This window comes from Perognathus longimembris, chromosome 10, assembly GCF_023159225.1.
Source record: "Perognathus longimembris pacificus isolate PPM17 chromosome 10, ASM2315922v1, whole genome shotgun sequence".
In the NCBI taxonomy this organism is placed as follows: domain Eukaryota; kingdom Metazoa; phylum Chordata; class Mammalia; order Rodentia; family Heteromyidae; genus Perognathus; species Perognathus longimembris.
In genome coordinates this window covers 1,197,803-1,217,640 of record NC_063170.1, presented here as the reverse complement: position 1 = coordinate 1,217,640, position 19,838 = coordinate 1,197,803, and the positions used below count along the sequence as shown (strand labels likewise).

At 52.8% G+C, this 19,838-nt stretch overlaps 1 protein-coding gene across 5 annotated transcripts in view; it reads left to right on the top strand.

The window, feature by feature from the left end:
* The window catches only part of Zc3h18 (zinc finger CCCH-type containing 18), a 36,422-nt gene that overhangs the window by 3,199 nt on the left and 13,385 nt on the right, over positions 1–19,838 (top strand). For 3 of the 5 annotated variants that reach the window (XM_048354952.1, XM_048354953.1, XM_048354954.1), the window contains 8 exons: positions 3,296–3,910; positions 7,752–7,836; positions 8,568–8,639; positions 12,520–12,668; positions 13,728–13,820; positions 16,581–16,738; positions 17,839–17,956; positions 19,159–19,427. In XM_048354952.1, the coding sequence (XP_048210909.1) occupies positions 3,308–3,910; positions 7,752–7,836; positions 8,568–8,639; positions 12,520–12,668; positions 13,728–13,820; positions 16,581–16,738; positions 17,839–17,956; positions 19,159–19,427 (1,547 nt within the window). In that variant the 5' untranslated portion in view covers positions 3,296–3,307. The remainder of the gene's footprint in view (positions 1–3,295; positions 3,911–7,751; positions 7,837–8,567; positions 8,640–12,519; positions 12,669–13,727; positions 13,821–16,580; positions 16,739–17,838; positions 17,957–19,158; positions 19,428–19,838) is intronic. The other 2 variants (XM_048354956.1, XM_048354955.1) reach the window with 2 other exon arrangements.

Sequence of the window (19,838 nt, the reverse complement as noted above, 5' to 3'; positions counted from 1 at the left end):
AAATGCTCAGATTACAGGCAGGAACCACCATGCCTAGCTAGAAGTATGTTTCTTTTGGTGTCAGTGCTGAGGCTTGACCTCAGGACCTTGCACTTGAGCTTAGTTTTTTTCCACTCAAGGCTAGCGCTCTAACACTTGGGCCACACTTTCACTTCTGGTATTTTTGCTGGTTAATTAGAAATAAGAGTCTCTGGGATTTGTCTGTCCAAGCTGACTTCAAACCTTGATCCTTAGATCTCAGCCTCTTGAGTGGCTAGGATTACAGGTGTGAGCCATCAGCACCTGGTTTGAAGTTTGTGGCTTGTTGTTTTGTGGTTGTTCTTTTTTTTGTGTTTGTTTTTTTTCTGGTTGTGGGGCTCTTCTTCTCATTTATTTGCCAGTCCTGGGCCTTGGACTCAGGGCCTGAGCACTGTCCCTGGCTTCTCTTTGCTCATGGCTAGCACTCTACCTCTTGAGCCACAGTGCCACTTCTGGCCGTTTTCTGTATATGTAGTGCTGGGGAATCAAACCCAGGGCTTCATGTATACAAATCAAGCACTCTTGCCACTAGGCCATATTTCCAGCTCTGGTGGTTAATTGGAGATGAGACTCTCAGGGACTTTCCTGCCTGGGCTGGCTTTGAACCAGGATCCTTAGATCTTAGCTGGATTACAAGCATGAGCCACCAGCACCCAGCTATGGAGTATATTTTTAAGCTGTGGATTATCTCTTTTTGTCTTCATTTTAAATTTAAATGTGTCCAGTTTGTACGATAAATATTACCTATCATTTCATCAAACTGTTGCAACAACTTCATAAAAGTAGCTACTGTTGTCTCCATGTTTCAGATGTAGACACTGGGGCTTGGCAAGTTAACCTCTTTTGCCTAAGATGTTAAGCCTGGGAGGCAGTAGTATGAGGATTCAAGCCCATTACAGGGCTTTCTGTTTTTGTTTTTTGTGGGGTTTTTTTTTTGCCAGTCCTGGGGCTTGGACTCAGGGCTTCTTTTTTGCTCAAGGCTAGCACTCTGCCACTTGAGCCACAGCGCCACTTGTGGCCATTTTCTGTATATGTGGTGCTGGGGAATCGAACCCAGGGCCTCATGTATATGAGGCAGGCACTCTTGCCACTAGGCCATATCCCCAGCCCCTACAGGGCTTTCTGAAGCTTAAACTTCACTGTTTTGTTCTAGCACCAAGGTTAAAGCAAACTTCCTGCTGTTTACTGGTGAGCTTCTTGGGCTAGTTCAGGTAAAGGACTTGGGTCTGATTAAAACAGTGACACTAGAGTGCACACCATTTGCACCTGGGCCCCATCATCAGGGCGAGTCCAGGAAAGTGATGGTCACAGGACAGCGAGTGAGTGACAGGCCGAGGAAGGGTTGTCCCCAGTAGGTTTGTTAGTTTTGTTTTGTTTTTTTGTTGTTTTTGTTTTGGTGTTTAGTTTTGCCTAGATTGAAGCCATAACTTTGTTCCAAGGTTGCCATTAGCTGTAAAGGATGAGAATGTGAATGTCGTATTTTGTGTGGATTGTAGGAGACTCAGTAACAAGTTCAACAGGACTCTCTTCCTAAAGCTCCCAACAGGTGCGTGCTACCTGTAGGCAGCTGAGGGGATGAAAAGCTGCCTCCTGGGGAGAAGATGTAAATACACTCTGTAGCCAGGCATGGAGGGGCAGGCCTATAATTGGGAAGGTGGAGCAGGAGGGTCTTGAGACCCTCTTAAATAAATCCCAGCTACACAGGAGACTGAGACCTTGGGAGGCAGCAAAGTCTCTGAGACTTTGTATCCAGTTAACCAACAAATTAATAGACTGGAAGTGTGGCTCCAATGGTGTAGCACCAGTCATGAGGAAGCTAAACTAGAGTACAAGGCTGTGAGTTCAACCCTAGCACCAAAAAAAGTAGTCTGTAAGCTAAGCTAAGCATGAGTGACTTGCTACCATAGTGATCTTAGAATGAATAAACTGCTTCTAGATACTAAGATATTAAACAGCACGACCGTGGCTTCTTTTTCTGTGTTCGTAGGCCGTACTCAGAATTGAACTTAAGGTCTCACACTCTTGGCCAGCTTTTTTGCTCCTAGCTGGCCTTCTAGCTCTTGAGCTACACCTCCAATTCTGGCTTTTTGCTAGCTGGTTAATTGGAGGTCAGAATCTCGGATTTGTCTACTTAAGCTAGCTTTAAGCCTCGGTCCATGGATTTCAGCTTCCTGAGTAGCTAGAATTATACTGTTAGTATCCAGCACCAAGTTGGCATACCTTATTTAAATAAAAAAGTGATGAGCGTTCTCCCAGAATGAACACTGACCCCATCCCTAGCTGGTAAGCTGTGTTGTGACGTGTTGCTCCCCTTGCTGACAGACACACGTCCAGTTCCACATACTCAGGCTTCCGTAGACGCTGAGCCCACCTTAGGTGGGTCAGTATTCTCCCCACCCCTTCTTTTTCTTTCTTTTCTGATGGTTTTAACCCGTCTGGGTAGGTAGCCCAGCTGGTCTCAGCCTTGCTGCCTCAGCCTCTCAAATACTGAGCTACACGTAGGTGACCAGTGTGCTTTCTATGAGTTGGTGAAGCGGAAAACCAGAAAACATCTACTGGACAATTTAATCTGGAACATCACATAGAAATGAGACTTTCTGGAGTGGCACTGTCCGTCTTGTATAGCAGGATACAACTTAACGTGTAAAATCTTCTGCCAGAGTTCTTTTCCACAACAGATGCCTGTGTGGGAACAGTGGTTTGGACTCTGGTGTGTCCTCGGGCACTGCTGGAGGGTCCGTGCACTGTCTGCACTGGGGTCGTTCGTGATGGCTACAGCCTGAAGAGTGGCGCTGGGGAAGGTGGTGAGAGGCCGCACCAGGAGAGGTGTGACCAGGACTACTGGGCTCGGAACCTGGCTGCCACGCGCCCTGGCTCGCCTGGTTTTTTGCCTTAGTCTCCTCAGGATGACCCCAGACCTTTACCTTCAGTTTTTCTGTCTCATTCCATATAGGAAATTTTACTGACTTTCAAAAGTGCTTTAGTCAGAATCCAAATAGCTGTCCCTTGCAATCACTTCTGCTATGGTATACAGGCTACAGTGAGAGAAGGGCTGTGTGGAGCCATGTCTCTGCCAGGTTTCTAGGATGGGAGACACGTTCCCTGTCACGTGGTTGAGTGGAGTCCCACCTCCGGCAATGGAGTTGCAGCCTGTCTTCCTTCAGGATGTGTGTGGTTGAGAGGAGCCGTGCTGCGCAAATCCCGCGTGCCAGGAAAACGGACCTGGCTTGTGCCCCACCTTGCCGTGCTGTGAGTCTCTGTTCTATTTCTTTTGCAGAACTGGGTACCGATGGACGTGGCTGAGAGCCCTGAACGGGACCCTCACTCCCCAGAGGATGAAGAAGAGCGGCGGGCGCTCTCAGACGATGACATACTGAGGGAAAGTGGGTCTGACCAGGACTTGGATGGGACTGGGGGGAGGGCTTCCGACTTGGAGGATGAGGAAAATGTGGCCAGGATACCGAGCCAGGAAGGGGAGAACCGCTCCGATGAAGAGGACCGGGCCAGCGAGCCCAAGTCCCAGGACCCAGACTCTGAGGCTCCTGAGCTGATAAGCAGGGGCCCAACTGGCTCCCCGTGTGAGGAGGAGGCGGGGGATGGCGAGGAAGACCAGACGAGTGACCTCAGGGACGAAGCCTCCTCGGTGACCAGGGAGCTGGATGAGCACGAGCTGGACTATGACGAGGAGGTCCCCGAAGAGCCGGCTCCCGCCCCCCAGGATGACGAAGCTGAGAAGGCTGGGGCCGAGGAAGATGAAGAAAGGGCGGGGGGTGCTCCCGGGGAGGAGGCCAAGCCTGGCGTCCAAGATGTGGGGGAAGAGGGACCCACGGGGGCCGCCAAGGAGAAAAAAAAAGAGGACGACGACGGAGAGCTTGACGACGGGGAGATAGACGTGAGTATGACCGGGGCGGCGGGGCCCTCTGGCGGGGCTGGCCCAGAGCAGCTCTCGCGGGCCGGGTCCCCCTCGTGCCCAGAAACAGGCACTGGTGGGAGAGGCCTGCAGGAAGCGAGGGCTTGCGTGGGGCACAGAGGAAGCCCTGAGCTGGAGACTGAGGACTAGGCCTGCGTAGACAGCCCGGCGACTGCCAGCCGCACAGGCCCTGTGGACCTGCGGTGCCTCCACACACTTGCAGCTCCCTGAAGGCTGGGATACGGTCACGTGACCAGATTGGATAGGTTGGATTTTCATAGTCAGGAGGGTTTTGTTCCTTTTTTTTGAAGCAGCCTGAAGTTCTGAACATACTTTTTAGAACTATAAAACCCGAAGGAGATAAGTAAGGTCAGGGCCAAATTAAAACTGTCTGAGAGCCAGGCACTGTGGCTCATGTCTCTTACCTCCCAGTTTACAACCAAGACAAAACTGGGCTGGGTACCCGTAGTTCCTGCTCATAGTCCCAGCTGCTCAGCACGCTGAGACATGCAGATTGGGAGTCCAAGCCCGGGCAGGAAAGTCCTTGAGACTTATCTCCAATTAACTACCCAAAAAGCCAGATGTAGAACTGTGGCTCAAGTAGAGTGCTAGCCTTGAGTAAAAGAAGCTCCAGGACAGTGCCCAGGTCCTGAGTTTAAGTCCGAGGACTGGCACACATGCAAAACACAGAGGTGTCTTAGGTGTTTGTCTGTGTCATCCCAGTGGAAGATCTGAGTGTGCAGCATCTGAGAGATGTGTTGGGTCAGGGAGATTGCTGCCCGTATTTGTGACTCTGGGTCCACAGTGCACATGTCCTCTCCAGCAGTGAGGTGGTTTCCATGCACCTAGTCTCAGATACCCTCTACGACGTAGCTGGTGTGGTCAGCACCTGGCAGTCAAGAGGATAACAAGTTCAAGACCAACCTGGATTATATAGTGAAACAGCCAATAAGGTGTCCCGAGTGTGCCACCACCACACCGGGTGGTTAGGGCTGCAGAATGCTCACCTGGCTTTGCTTTCTGAGAGCAGAACTTTGGGAGCATGTGTAGCTTTAAACGTAGAATTTTAGATCTTTTCTTACTACTTAGAGCAGGAAGTGGTCTCCTAAGCTGACGACTTAGCATGACCGTACAAAGGACTTTGTTGTATTGGTTTCCTTGTTTTTGCCATTTGTGCTTCCACATTGGGGAAATTTGTCTCAGGACTAGCAAAGGGAAAAGATGCAAGCTTGGTGCCAGTGGCTCATACCTGTAACCTAGCTAGTTGGGTAGGTAGCACAGTTCAAGGCGAACTTGGACAGAGAAATTCAACATATTCCTTTCACCTCATAACTGGGCACAGTCACCACAAGCTACAAGAAGGGCTGAGATTGGGAGGGCTGCAGTGTCAGGACGGCCCAGACACAAGTGTGAGCTCCTCCTTGCCTCTCCTAGAGGGCAGGTGGAGAGGGCCGTTTACATGTGCTTCCCCACTTAAGGTAGGCTGGAGCATGTGCTCTCGTGAGAGGTGGGGCCCTGTCCTAAAAAGAGCCGCCACTGAAAGTCAGGGCCAGAGGGGTGGCGTGGTGGCATCACACCAGCCTAGCAAGCGTGGACTCCGATACCAAACCCCGTTACTAAACACCCTGTCCACCCCCCACCCCCAAAAAAAGAATCCGGAAAGATGCTGTGAGCTGCAGGCTCATCTCTTGGGCGGGCTTGTGGGTTAGGTGTGCCAGTGAGTTGTGTTGGGATTTTTAGTGTTCTGAAGAGAACACTAAGCACTTGCCTGGGTACTGGGTGTGTTCCCTTTGCAGTTGGGAGGCCCTCCTGTAGACGCTTTGTGCTTCTGCTGTTGAATTGGTCCTAGGGAAAATTAAAGTTCACACGTAGGCCAAGGGTCACCCTCAGAGTCCAGAGCACTGGGGTGTAGACAGGAAGGGGCCAGCCCTGTGGTCTGGGGCTGCTGATTTCCCCTAGACACAGAACGTGTGGGAAGGCTCTAGTCTGCCTTGGTTCTCTGTGCCCTGTGGGACGCCCTCCTGTGGGCTGCAGCCCTGCAGGAAGCAGCCTGCTGCTAAAGGCCCAGCCTGTGTCCTTCAGGCAGAGGTGCACCTCTGATCCACAGCACCCCTGGGCGCTCGGGTGCAGGCCCAGGGCCCCTTGATAGATTCTAGGCCTGAGAGGGGAGGGCAGAGCAGGGCTTGTCCCTTCCATGGGGACAGTGGGTGGTGGTTTCAACTCAGCCAGGACAGTGAGTCCTCCCCTTGAGAGGTCCTGTGGGCTGCCACCACCTGGCTTCTCACGCGTTGCCTGTTGGCCTGAATGTCACCTCTCTGTGGGCTCATGCCATCTGCCTTAACAGTCTCAGTTGACGGCCTCCTTGATGGAGGTGTCTTCTGCTTCTCCAGCCCCATCCCAAGCACACCACTCCTAGACCAAAACCTTCTGGGCCAGGCTTACCTGTGTCCCCAGGGCCTGGCACGTTGTCGATAGCTCATGGGTGGTCGTTGATAAAGCCCCACTTGCTTTGGCGCACACCCGAGGGGAGGCCCTTGGAGGTGCATGGTGGGTGGCAATGAGGAGCTGACCACTGGAGAGCCTGGGGTGCCCAGCGGGCGCCCCAGGCCCCGTGCCATCTGCTAAGCAGTCAGCAGACTCATCCTGTGTGTGGAGAGCACCAGCTCCTGCAGGCTTGGGCTTTTCTCCTGCTCTCAGACCCAGTGCCAAACCTGTCAGCATGCTGGATCTCTGCCTCTCCCCAAGTACACATCCCGATGCACTCCTTTCCTAGAAGCCCCTGCCGGCATTCGTGCACTGTGGCTCATCACTGTCTCCAGGAGCATTGCTCTGATGCAGAGGGAGCCCAAGGGGTGTTCTTGAGGCTTCCAGGAGGGTCCTGGGCTGGCCCCTTGAAGCCTCAGTGGCCATTGTGTTCCAGCACAGAGTTAGGATCAGATGTGAACTGCTTGGATACTGTTACGATACGTGATAGCCACCAAGCTGAGCAAGCCCAAGGCCCTAAGTTCAGCCCTGGTGGCTCAGGCCTGTAATCCTAATTACACAGGAGTCTGAGATCTGAGAATCAGGGCGGTTCAAAATCAGCCCAGGCAAGATGTCTGAGACTTTTTTTTTTTTTTTTTTTTTGTGGTTGTGGAGCTTGAACTTGGGGTCTAAGTGCTGTTCCTGATTTTTTGTGCTCAAGGCTAGCACTCTACCACTTTGAGCCACACAGCTCCACTTCTGGTTTTCTGATGGTTCATTGGGGAGGTAAGAGTCTCATGGACTTTCCTGCTTGGGCTGGCTTCAAACCACAATCCTCAGATCTCAGCTTTCTGAGTAACCAGGATTATAGGCCTAAGTCACTGGTGGTGCCCCACGGTGAGACTCTTGTCTCCAGTTAAACCACCAGAAGATGGGAAACAGATCTGTGGCTGAAAGTGGTAGATTGCTAGTCTTGAACAAAGCAGCTCAGGGACAGTGCCCAGACCCTAAGTTCAAGCCCCATGAGCTACAAAAATAAAGAGGAGGGGAGTGTTGGGGCTTCAGGGGGGTGGGGGAGTGGGGATATAAAGCACTTCTCAGTAAAGTGCTCATGTAGCCCAGAGTGTTTTGCACGGTGTTCTTCCATGTACCCTTGAGCTTGTGTGTGAGGTTTGGGTTCATCCTTGTTATGTAGCTGGGAATCTAAACTTGGGGAAATTAACAAGGACTGTGAGTGGCCGGGACAGATCTTGGGGAACGTGTCCAAGTTCCCACACCTGGTTCTGCTCTTTCCAGCTTGGCGAAGGTAGCGGAGGGTAGATGATGCCCACCTTGTTAAGGCGGCTGTCCTCTGTTCCAGGATGACGACCTTGAAGAAGGCGAAGTGAAGGACCCCAGTGACAGGAAGGTGAGGCCTCGCCCCACCTGCCGATTCTTCATGAAAGGTAATTAATTGTCTGTGTTGGGGCCTTTGCACACCATCCGTGGGGCCTCAGCCTTTCCCTGGCCACCACAGTGATGGCTCAGCCTCACCAGGGCCCTGTTCTGTGTAAGGCTGTCCTTGGGGCCAGACGGTGAGAGCTGCTGGCACACTCTTCATAGACCACAAAGACTTCTGCGGAGGGGCCAGCCTGGCTCCTTCCATGCTGTGATTCCAGGCCCACTGCTTACCGTGGACCCGTGGCTGCAGCAGAGCAGCAGTGGGCCAGATGCCCCATGCCAAAGTTAGCATTTCATCTGCCTCTGCAGGACGTGTCAGGAGCATGTCCTCCATTTGTAAGGACTTGAAAATGGCAAGATTCAGAGGGCCACAGATACTCTCCTTTGAAAAGCACTGTGCATTAATTAAGTCACAGCAGCAGAGAGCAGCTTGGAAAATCTTGCTAAAAATCTGCACGAACCCCATGTTAACACACAGCATGACCCGTTAGCGTGATGGTGGCAAGTCATTTTGTTTTCTGGAAGTTATGGGATTCAGAAGTGGAGACAAGCGTTTCCATTCAGTGACGGACGGAATGGACACGGTTTGTGGCAGTCGACTGGGCACATGCCCTGTCCTGAGCATCTCCGTGGACAGGTGGGGAGATGCATTCCTCCTGCCCGCCGATGCTGTTGCTCGCCGACCAGCCTGCGTGCAGTCTAAAGTTCACAAGAGCTCCCTGTACTTCTCTTCCAGGCGTTGTGACACCACTGTCCACTCCTCTTCCACCAATACCAAATTCCATACCACTCAGAGGCCAGGTTAAAGGTACAAACACCCTGTCTTCACTCTCTTTAGTACCTGAAAGTCCTCTGCAGCAGAGGCCAGCCTTCTTCCTTCTGGGTCCAGAGCCCTGCTGGGACACTACAAGGAGGGGGAAAACAGCTTGGAGGGGCATAGCCATCAGGGTCCTCCTCCTCAGAGGAGATGCAGGCTGAGTGGTACACTTGGGGAGCAGGAACTTCTGCAGGTGGTGGAGAACCCTCAGCCAGGCCCCTTCCTCTCAGTTACATGCTCTTGACATGCTTCTTTTTGTCAAGTCAAAATGGTTGCTTGGGAAATGTTGGTGGGATGGGGCCCAGTGTGCAGCCGGCTGGGGCGGTCCTGTGTGGGTTGGGGATCACGTGACCGTCTCACAGCCACCTTAAGAGTCCTGAGCAGGGCTGGGAATGTGGCCTAGTGGTAGAGTGCTCGCCTCGTATACATGAAGCCCTGGGTTCAATGCCCCAGCACCACATATACAGAAAATGGCCAGAAGTGGCACTGTGGCTCAAGTGGCAAAGTGCTAGCCTTGAGCAAAGAGAAGCCAGGGACAGTGCTCAGGCCCTGAATTCAAGGCCCAGGACTGGCCAAAAAAAAAGAACTCCAAGCAGTCAGTGCTCTGCTTTGTTCTTTTAAATGAGAGTGATTCAGAAATTTTAAACATGAACATGAGCATGTGGAATAAATGATGCCAATCCCTCTCGGAGTTGTGGGTTAAAGGGACAGAGCAGTCCACATGTGAACACACGCAGTCCGCGGTCCCTTCAGATGGGTACTGTGTGAGGGCAGTGCACAGGCACTAGCTAGCCACTCAGGCCTGGCCCACGCACCCACCGCAGTGGACAGAAGTGGTCCCTCCCCATGCACCCGGAGGCTCTGTCCAGAAGCTGGGGGCTGGCCCTGCTGAACTCGCTCTCAGAACTTCAGCAGCAGAAACACAAGACAGATGACAGTGTATTCACCCCTGGAGCCGGACACCTCCGGAGCAGGAGCTGGACCGAGCCCTCGTGCTGGGTGGGCGAGTGTGAGGCGCTGGGCTGGACTGCGCATGCGCACACCGGCCGGGCTTGAGTGTCTGTGAGTGACGGCTGCCCTGGGGGCCTCTGCAGTCTGGGAATCTCCCGTCAGGGCCTACAGCAGTGTCTGCCCCTGACAGGATCAGTAACCTGCTCTGAGTATTCCTGCCTTATCCTTCTAGCCTGTTTATGCCTGCAATGCAATGGAATACAAAAGGAAATGACTACCTTTTTCTTCGTCCTATTTTCCTTTTTCGATGTTCTGTAATGCGTCCTGTGTTTGCTTAGGAGAAATAAATATATTTGGATGTAGTTGCTTCTGTTTCTAAGCTAGATGTGAAATTAAGGTGAATTGGTTAAGGAGAAAGGGCTTTGTCCCCTTGGCAAGGACCTGGGACATAGTAGAATTTATACACTGCTAATGGGAAGGTAAATTAGTGCAGCCATTTTGCAAAACAGTGGCAGTTCCTCTAAGGTAAAGGACAGAGTTACTGTATGACCCAGTAATTCTACCTCTAGGTTTTATTTAGGAGCCATGAAGTGTATCCACAGATAGTGTATCCACAGTGCAATGGTGGTTTTAGCAGCCTGCTTCACAATAGCAAAAACACGAAACAACCCAGATGCTTCGAGTCTGATGAGGACTTAAACAAAATGTCCATCCATCTGACTGTTAGCTAGAAAAGGAATGGCACCCAAGAGAACACGGTATGAACCTAGGAAGTGTGGAGTGAAGCCAGGCACACAAAGTCTCTGACGAGGGTCCCATTGCCCAGGCTGAGTAGGAGCCGATAAAAGCTGAGGACTATTTCCTTAGGTGCCAGGGTGTTCTGAAGTTGACAGTTGCACCATTGAAGAGTACTGAGTTGACAAAGCATTTTAAATGGTGACTTATGCCTCAACTTGAAAATCCTTTTTGGGATTGGAAGCATGGCGCAGACGGTAGAGTGCTAGCCAATGAGTGAAAATGTCAGGTACTGAGTTAGAGTCCTGGTCTGAGACCAGAAACAAAAATTCTTTTAGGTAAGCTGGCCACTGGTGGCTCATGCCTGTAATCTTAAGTACTCTGGAGGCTAAGATCTGAGGATCGTGGTTCAGAGACAGCCAGGGCAAGATAGATGGTTAGCTTCTTATCTCCAGGTAGCCACCAAAGAGCCAGAAGTAAAACTGTGGCTTGAGTGGTGGCATGTTAGCCTTGAGCAGAAAAGCTCGAGATGTCTCATTTAGGGCCAAAGTAATGCAGCCAGTGGGCCTTAGACAGAACCTCCAAAAGTGTGTGAGCCAATATAAATAAATCTAACCACTTAGGTTTTTGCCTCAGAGTAGATCACAATGAAAAGATGATTCAACACATACTTTTTTGTGTGTATGTGCCAATTCTGGGCTTTGAACGCAGGGCCTGTGTGCTGTCCCCGAGCTGTTTGTTTGTTTGGTCCATTGTGGGGCTTAAATTCAAGGCCTGGGCCTGTTCCTGAGCTTTTTTATTCAAAGCTAAGTCTCTACCACTTGAGCCACAGCTCCACTTCTGGTTGAATAATTGGACTTTCCTGCCTGGACTGCCTTTGAACTGTAATGCTCAGATCTCAGCCTCCTGAGTAGTTAGAATTACAGACTTGAGCATTTTTTAAAAATTGTGGCTAAATCTTTCATATTTACCTTCGTAACTGTAATTGTATAATTTGTATCACGAGTACTTCCCTGTATTTACCAGGTTTTCTTACAGTTACACAAGCAACGTTGAATGTTACGTATTTGGGGGGGGAGGGGGTAGTCCTGGGCCTTGAACTCAAGGAGCACTGTCCCTGGCTTCTTTTGCTCAAGGCTAGCACTCTGTCACTTGAGCCACAGCACTACTTTTGGCCCTTTTTGTATATGTGGGGCTGAGGGCTTCATGTATATGGGCAAGCACTCTTGCACTAGCCCCCTACATGAGTATTTTGAGAGTTAAGTCATGAACATGAAGTCAACCAGGCCAGCTCATACCTGTAATCCTAGCTATTCAGAAGGGTCTTTTTTTTTTTAATCTTTTCTTTTTTTTCCGGTCCAGGGCGAGTGTTAAAATGTGCATTTACTGATAAGACATCTTGTGTCCTACACTGAGAAATCAAGTGTTTTCCTATAACAGTGTAGTTTCCTGTTGAAGATGACAGTTACTTGTGAGCAAAGTATAAAGCCCACTTTTATTATAGTTAGTGACTTTTGTCTTACACATATGTGAGAGAAATATACATATACACATATATATTTGTGTGTGTGTGTCTGTCTCTAATCTGAGTGGTTGGTGAGGATTTTCATGAAGTGGTACAGGTTTATCACCCTGGGGCAGACTTAGGGAAGTCTGGTCATAGTTTGTGTTTTGACTCTGCACTGAGCCTGGGGCTTGTGAAGCGCTCAGACTGCTCTAAGTACTGGACAGTTGATATATGTGTTCGTCCCTTAGCCTCCATGGACCCTCAGATAGCAAAATCTCAAGTCCCTGCTATGAAGGGCATAGAGTTTGCACAGAACTGTGCAAGAGCTGCACATCCTCTTGTCCCCAGGTGATATTACTAGAATGCCATATCTGTAATGTGTGGGGCATAGTGGCATCTACAGACACAGAAGGAAGGTCAACTCTATGAATCTCTCACGAAGAGACTTTGACCTAGGAGCTCTGTTGCCAGCGGGAGCCCTCGTGTGGGGACGCTGCCTCACAGAAAGTCGCGGCTGAGCCAGGCCTAGACCTGCCCTGCCTGCCCTGGAATGCCCGTGAGCTCCCCTGCTGCAGAGACAGGAGGAAGCGGGCCGGTCTTGTGTAGGTCTTGAGTCTGCCGCCACTGTGTGCTGTTGGGCTCCCAGTGACCTTGCTGCCTGGGCTTTTGTTTCACTAGGGAACTGCACCTGGGGAATGAATTGTAGGTTTATACACCCTGGAGTGAATGACAAGGGAAACTACTCCCTAATCACCAAAGCTGACCCGTTCCCGCCCAACGGTGCCCCACCTCTCGGACCTCATCCACTGATGCCTGCCAACCCTTGGGTGAGTGCATACCATCCCGTTTATCAGCAAGCTGGATGTCTGAGCATGTCAAACAAATCAGTAGGCTTTGTACAAAAAGTAACTTGTGCCTGAGAAGAGTCAAGGAGCTGCTAGTCCCAAGCAGAGCCTCAGGTGTGCCAGGGATGCTTGAGACCCAGGCACCCAGCTTGTGTTTTAGTTGGTGCTTTGTTCCTGGCTCTCTTTTTTTTTTTTTTTTTTTTTTTGCCAGTCCTGGGCCTTGAACTCAGTGCCTAAGCACTGTCCCTGGCTTCTTTCTTGCTCAAAGCTAGCACTCTGCCACTTGAGCACAGCACCACTTCTGACTTTTTCTATATATGCGGTGCTGAGGAATTGAACCCAGGGCTTCAAGTAAACAAGGCAAGCACTCTACCACTAGGCCATATTCCCAGCCCCTCTTTCTTTCTTAAGCAATATACTGTGGCTTGAACTCAGGGCCTCATACTTTTTTGCTAGACAGGTGCTCTACAGTTTGAGCCACACCTGCAGCCCTTTTTACTTTCATGCTTCTTTAAAAAATGCCATTTTATTACCATTAAGGTGTTGTACAGGGGGTTACTATTTCACAATGATGATAACAAGGACATTACTTTTTTTGGACAATGTCCCTCCTTCCCTTTCTCCTGGTCCCCACCCCCCACCCCCAAACACACACATACACTTTCATTACCTTTTGAATAGGGCCTCGAGTTTATGCCTAGGCCAGCCAGTACAGTGATTCTCCTATTTACATTTCCTGTGGAGCTGGGATGGCAGGTGCATGCCACTGTGCCCAACTTTTTATTGGTTGAAATAGGGTCTTGGGAACTTTGGTTTGCTTAGGCTGGGCTCAGTCTTCCCAGTGTCTATCCCCGAGACAGCTAGGATTATAGGTGTGAGCCACTTCACCAGGTTGGTTGGTTTTTGTGTGCTAGGCCTTGAACTAACCTTACACTTGCTAAGGAGTTGCTGTACCACTTGAGCCATGTTCCCAATCCTACCATTTCTTTACAGAAAGTTTTACTTGGCTTTCTCAACACTTCTCTTCTCATTCTTTCATAGGGTGGGCCAGTAGTTGATGAAATTCTGCCCCCACCTCCTCCAGAACCCCCCACAGAGAGTGCCTGGGAACGAGGACTCCGGCATGCAAAAGAGGTAAGGGTCCTGCGCACGGGGGAGCAAGCCAGTGGTGTGCTTCCGTGCACCGTTCCCAGCACGCTGCTTCCTGTGGTCCCTGCACAAAGCTGGTGCTACTGTAGTCCAGGACACGCGAAAGAGGCGCGGGAAAGGGTCGCAGGGAGTCCTCCTGTGGTTCTTTCTAAGAGTTGGGGAATGGGAAATAACTAGCTGGAAAGCAGGCAAAGTCTCTAGCGAGGCTGAGCCAAGGCACCATCTTTAGGTGCCCAGGTAGCCCAGAAGATAAGGTGTCATCTCCAGCTGCCACCACCCCCCAACAGCCTGGGGCGACCCTGACACCCCACCGACAGCCTGAGACGACCCTGACACCCCACCGACAGCCTGAGACGACCCTGACACCCCACCAACACCTGAGACGCCCCTGACACCCCACCAACACCTCAGACGCCCCTGACACCCCACCAACACCTCAGACGACCCTGACACCCCACCAACACCTCAGACGACCCTGACACCCCACCAACACCTCAGACGACCCTGACACCCCACCAACACCTCAGACGCCCCTGACACCCCACCAACACCTGAGACACCCCTGACACCCCACCAACACCTCAGACGACCCTGACACCCCACCAACACCTCAGACGCCCCTGACACCCCACCAACACCTCAGACGCCCCTGACACCCCACCAACACCTCAGACGACCCTGACACCCCACCAACACCTCAGACGACCCTGACACCCCACCAACACCTCAGACAACCCTGACACCCCACCAACAGCCTGAGGTGACCCTGACACCCCACCAACACCTCAGACGACCCTGACACCCCACCAACACCTCAGACGACCCTGACACCCCACCAACACCTGAGACGCCCCTGACACCCCACCAACACCTGAGACGCCCCTGACACCCCACCAACACCTCAGACGACCCTGACACCCCACCAACACCTCAGACGACCCTGACACCCCACCAACACCTCAGACGACCCTGACACCCCACCAACACCTCAGACGACCCTGACACCCCACCAACACCTCAGACGACCCTGACACCCCACCAACAGCCTGAGGTGACCCTGACACCCCACCAACACCTGAGACGACCCTGACACCCCACCAGCACCTGAGACGACCCTGACACCCCACCAACACCTCAGACGACCCTGACACCCCACCGACAGCCTGAGACGACCCTGACACCCCACCAACACCTCAGACGACCCTGACACCCCACCAACACCTCAGACGACCCTGACACCCCACCAACACCTCAGACGACCCTGACACCCCACCAACACCTCAGACGACCCTGACACCCCACCAACACCTCAGACGACCCTGACACCCCACCAACACCTCAGACGACCCTGACACCCCACCAACACCTCAGACGACCCTGACACCCCACCAACACCTCAGACGCCCCTGACACCCCACCAACACCTCAGACGACCCTGACACCCCACCAACACCTCAGACGACCCTGACACCCCACCAACACCTCAGACGACCCTGACACCCCACCAGCACCTCAGACGACCCTGACACCCCACCAGCACCTCAGACGACCCTGACACCCCACCAACACCTCAGACGACCCTGACACCCCACCAACACCTCAGACGACCCTGACACCCCACCAACACCTCAGACGACCCTGACACCCCACCAACACCTGAGACGACCCTGACACCCCACCGACACCTGAGACGACCCTTACACCCCACCGACACCTGAGACGACCCTGACACCCCACCAACACCTCAGACGACCCTGACACCCCACCAACACCTCAGACGACCCTGACACCCCACCAACACCTCAGACGACCCTGACACCCCACCAACACCTCAGACGACCCTGACACCCCACCAACACCTGAGACGACCCTGACACCCCACCGACACCTGAGACGACCCTGACACCCCACTGACAGCCTGAGGCGACCCTGACACCCCACTGACAGCCTGAGGCGACCCTGACACCCCACCAACACCTCAGACGCCCCTGACACCCCACCAACACCTCAGACGACCCTGACACCCCACCAACACCTCAGACGACCCTGACACCCCACCAACACCTCAGACGACCCTGACACCCCACCAACACCTCAGACGACCCTGACACCCCACCAGCACCTGAGACGACCCTGACACCCCACCAGCACCTGAGACGACCCTGACACCCCACCAACACCTCAGACGACCCTGACACCCCACCAACACCTGAGACGCCCCTGACACCCCACCAACAGCCTGAGGTGACCCTGACACCCCACCAACACCTGAGACGACCCTGACACCCCACCAACACCTGAGACGACCCTGACACCCCACCAACACCTCAGACAACCCTGACGCCCCACAGGGCCCCCCAACAGCCTGAGACGACCCTGACACCCCACAGGGCCCCCAACAGCCTGAGACGACCCTGACACCCCACAGGGCCTCCCCCTCTATCAAGCCCCTGGCAGCCAACTTGCAGTCAGAATCCAACCCCTGCCACCCTGCAGGCCCCGCCCCCCGCCCCTGACATGCAGCGTGCAGTGCAGGCAGAGCCATCGTCTTCTACACAGCCCCAGTTCCTCTGTGTCCTGAGTGGTCTTTGTTTCAGACAGTGCGGACGCAGCCCTTGCCTGCTGCCACCTGAGACATCACCCATGACCGCATACTCATTCTGCTTTGGGGTATCCTGGTTCTGTTCACCTGTCTGTCATGTGCCCTGTGTTCCTAACAGTGACTCTGCTCTGACTCCATGGTAGGTTTTAAAAAAAGCCACCATTCGGAAAGAACAGGAGCCTGATTTTGAAGAGAAAAGGTTCACAGTGACCATTGGTGAAGATGAACGGGAATTTGACAAAGAAAATGAAGTTTTCCGAGACTGGAATTCTCGGGTTCCAAGAGATGTCAGAGATAGCGAGTAAGGAATGCTTTTCTTTCTCCCCTCAGTACTGGAGTTTGAACTCGGCCTCAAGCTTGCTTGCTGGGCAGGTGTTCTGCTGAGCCAAACCCTCACCATTTTTTTACACTGTGTGTGTGTGTGTGTGTGTGTGTGTGTGTGTGTGTGTGTGTGTGTGTGTGTGTGTTTTGTCCCAAGGCTTGAACTCGGGGCCTAGGAGCTGTCACTGAGCTTTTTTAAGGCTGGCACTCTGCCAGTTAAGCCACAGCGCCAGTTCTGACTTTTTCTATATATGTGGTGCTGAGGAATTGAACCCAGGGTTTCATGTATATGAAGTAAGCACTTTACCCCTAGGCCGTATTCCCAGCCCTCCCCCCTTTTATTTATTTATTTTTGGTGCTAATTAATTGGAGATAAGAGTCTCACAAACTTTCCTGCCCAGGCTGGCTTTGAACTACTCTCAGCCTCCTGAGTAGCAAGGATTACAGGTGTGAGCCACAGATGCCCAGCTTACTAAGTTTTTGTTGTTGTTGTTTTGCCAGTCCTGGGCCTTGAACTCAGGGCCTGAGCACTGTCCCTGGCTTCTTTTTTGCTCAAGGCTAGCACTCTACCACTTGAGCCACAGCGCCACTTCTGGCCATTTTCTGTATATGTGGTGCTGGGGAATTGAACGCAGGGCTTCATGTATATGAGGCGAGCACTCTTGCCACTAGGCCATATCCCCAGCTTACTAAGCTTTTTTTATTAGGAATGAGTATTGAATTTTTTCCAAAGGATTTTTTCATCATCTGTGGATATAACTGTGGCTTTTCAGGTCTGCTGGTATATATATTAAATGGATTTGTTTTGCTTGTTTGTTTTTACTATAATTATAAGGGTGGTGTATGGAAGGGTTACAGTTACATAAGTCAGGTAAAGCGCACATTTCTTCTTGGACAATGTCACCCTTAATGGATTTCTTAGCATTTTATTTTATCCTGCATTTCTGCTGTAAATGGCACTTGATCGTAGCGTTACTGTTTTCATAATGGGGCGTGTCATTCTGTTGGCTCACATTTTCTGTGGCATTTTTGCTCTAGTGTTCTGAGCGGTAAGATTTCTTTTATTGGCTCTTATTTCAGACTTGAGCCTTACGCGGATCCTTACTATGACTACGAAATAGAGCGATTTTGGCGCGGTGGACAATATGAGAACTTCAGGGTACAATACACAGAAACAGAGCCGTATCACAATTACCGAGTGAGTATGCAGCTGTGACTGTCACTGACCTGCTCGTGAAAACCATGCTTTTCAAGGCCAGGCCCCCTGTGAAGGCCTGGCCACCGCACCTGCAGTGTTGCCCCTTCTGATCCATCTGTAGGATTTCATGCGAGCTCCTTCTCTTGACATAGTGAACTAATTGAGCCTGCAGTCCCAAGTCCAAGCCCCAGTGGGTAAATCTCCTAGTGTGAACAGGGCCAGAAAGCTGCTCTTGCCACAGCTTTGTAAGTTTAGATTTTTTTCATGAGGTATTGTTACGTGTTTTCACCCTCCTAAGCTTATTGCTCTTATGGTTCTTGGTTCAAAGGGAAGGAGGGAGGGAGGGAGGAAGGGAGGGAGGGAAAGAAAGGAGGGAAGGGAGAGAACATGGCTTTGCTGCCTTTTTTTGCCATGCTGTGCACCACCTGAACCTTGTATCACCCCTGGCACCCTCGGGCGCACTGGGTAAGGATGTGCCTCTGACAGCAGGTCATACCGGTCTGGTGGAGGACTGGACCACAGTGGTATTATCCCAGATTCAGAGAGCTTAGTGTGTTTGTGGACGCTCTGAACTGTAATCGCTGATTTGCGCTGTTGGGGTGACTTCTCCAGGGGAAGAAGCAGTTAAACAGGTTACCGAGTCACGCATTTTCAGGCCCAAAGGAAGGTGGCAGGCTGTCTCGGGAGCTCGTAGATGCTGAGCTTGAACAGAGGGTCTCACAGGGCTCCTGTGCCCATCTGTGTCGTGCAGAGCAGGACAGCTGGGCCCCTGGCCCTGGACAGGGCGCACACAGGTAGATGGCCATGAAGGCCCATGGTGCGCCCCCTTGGCCAAGAAGGTAGCTGGTGTGCTGTGGTTGGATATTGCTTAGTTTCCCGTTAAACCCAGAGCAAATGACTCCGTCCGCAGCGGAGAGTCGCCGGTTGTGTTCCTCACCACTCGATTGAGTGCTCCCCTTGCCCTGTACGCAGCTGTCATGGCCTCCGTCTTGGAGAGCCACGGGGGGAGAGCCAGTGGTGTGCGCTCACACCCGGCCGTGCACTCCGGCTGGTGTGGCTTCCCTCTTGACATCTGTCCAGTTTTTAGGAGCCCGTGCGCAGTCAGGTGGCTTCTGGAGAGCCTCCCGAGTGTCCTCGCACTTGCCGCGTGTGCTCCGCTCCCGCAGCAGTGGCTGACCGCAGGGTGTTGGCTTTTAATTCAGGAAAGGGAGCGGGAACGCGAGCGCGAGAACAGGCAGCGCGAGCGGGAACGCGAGCGGGAGCGGGACCGGGAGCGCGAGCGGCGGCAGCGCGAGCGGGAGCGGGAACGCGAGCGCGAGCGGGACAAGGAGCGGCAGCGCCGGAAGGAGGAGTGGGAGAGAGAGCGAGCCAAGCGGGACGAGAAGGACCGGCCGCACCGGGAGCGCGACAGGGACAAGGAGCGCGACAAGGAGAAGGAGAAGCCGAAGCCGCGCTCCCCACAGCCGCCGAGGTAAGCCCCCCCCCCACGCCCACCGCGCCCACCCCACGCTGAGAAGCGGGAGCCCGCGGCCCCCGCCCTCCGTCCTCCCGTGGCGGGCCGAGGCGCTTCGGCCAGCACTGCTTGCGCCCCGCCTGGGGCACTGCGGGCAGGGCTCGTGGGCGTAGCGAGTGGCACTGCGCAAGTAGAACGCGGGTGTCGTCTCCACGTAGAACGGCCCGGCCCTGTCGGCTCCGAGCTCGCCCCGTCAGGGGTGGTGTGTGCTGTGCTGGGCAGTGATGACTGGAGAGATGGCTAGCCTTTGTCTCTTTGGGTTTTGTGCTTTTTGATTTGGGGGTTGTTTTCGTTCAGGGCTTGGGCGCTGTCCTCGAGCCTTTTTGTGTTCAAGGCTAGCGCTCTACCAATTGAACCACAGTGCGACTT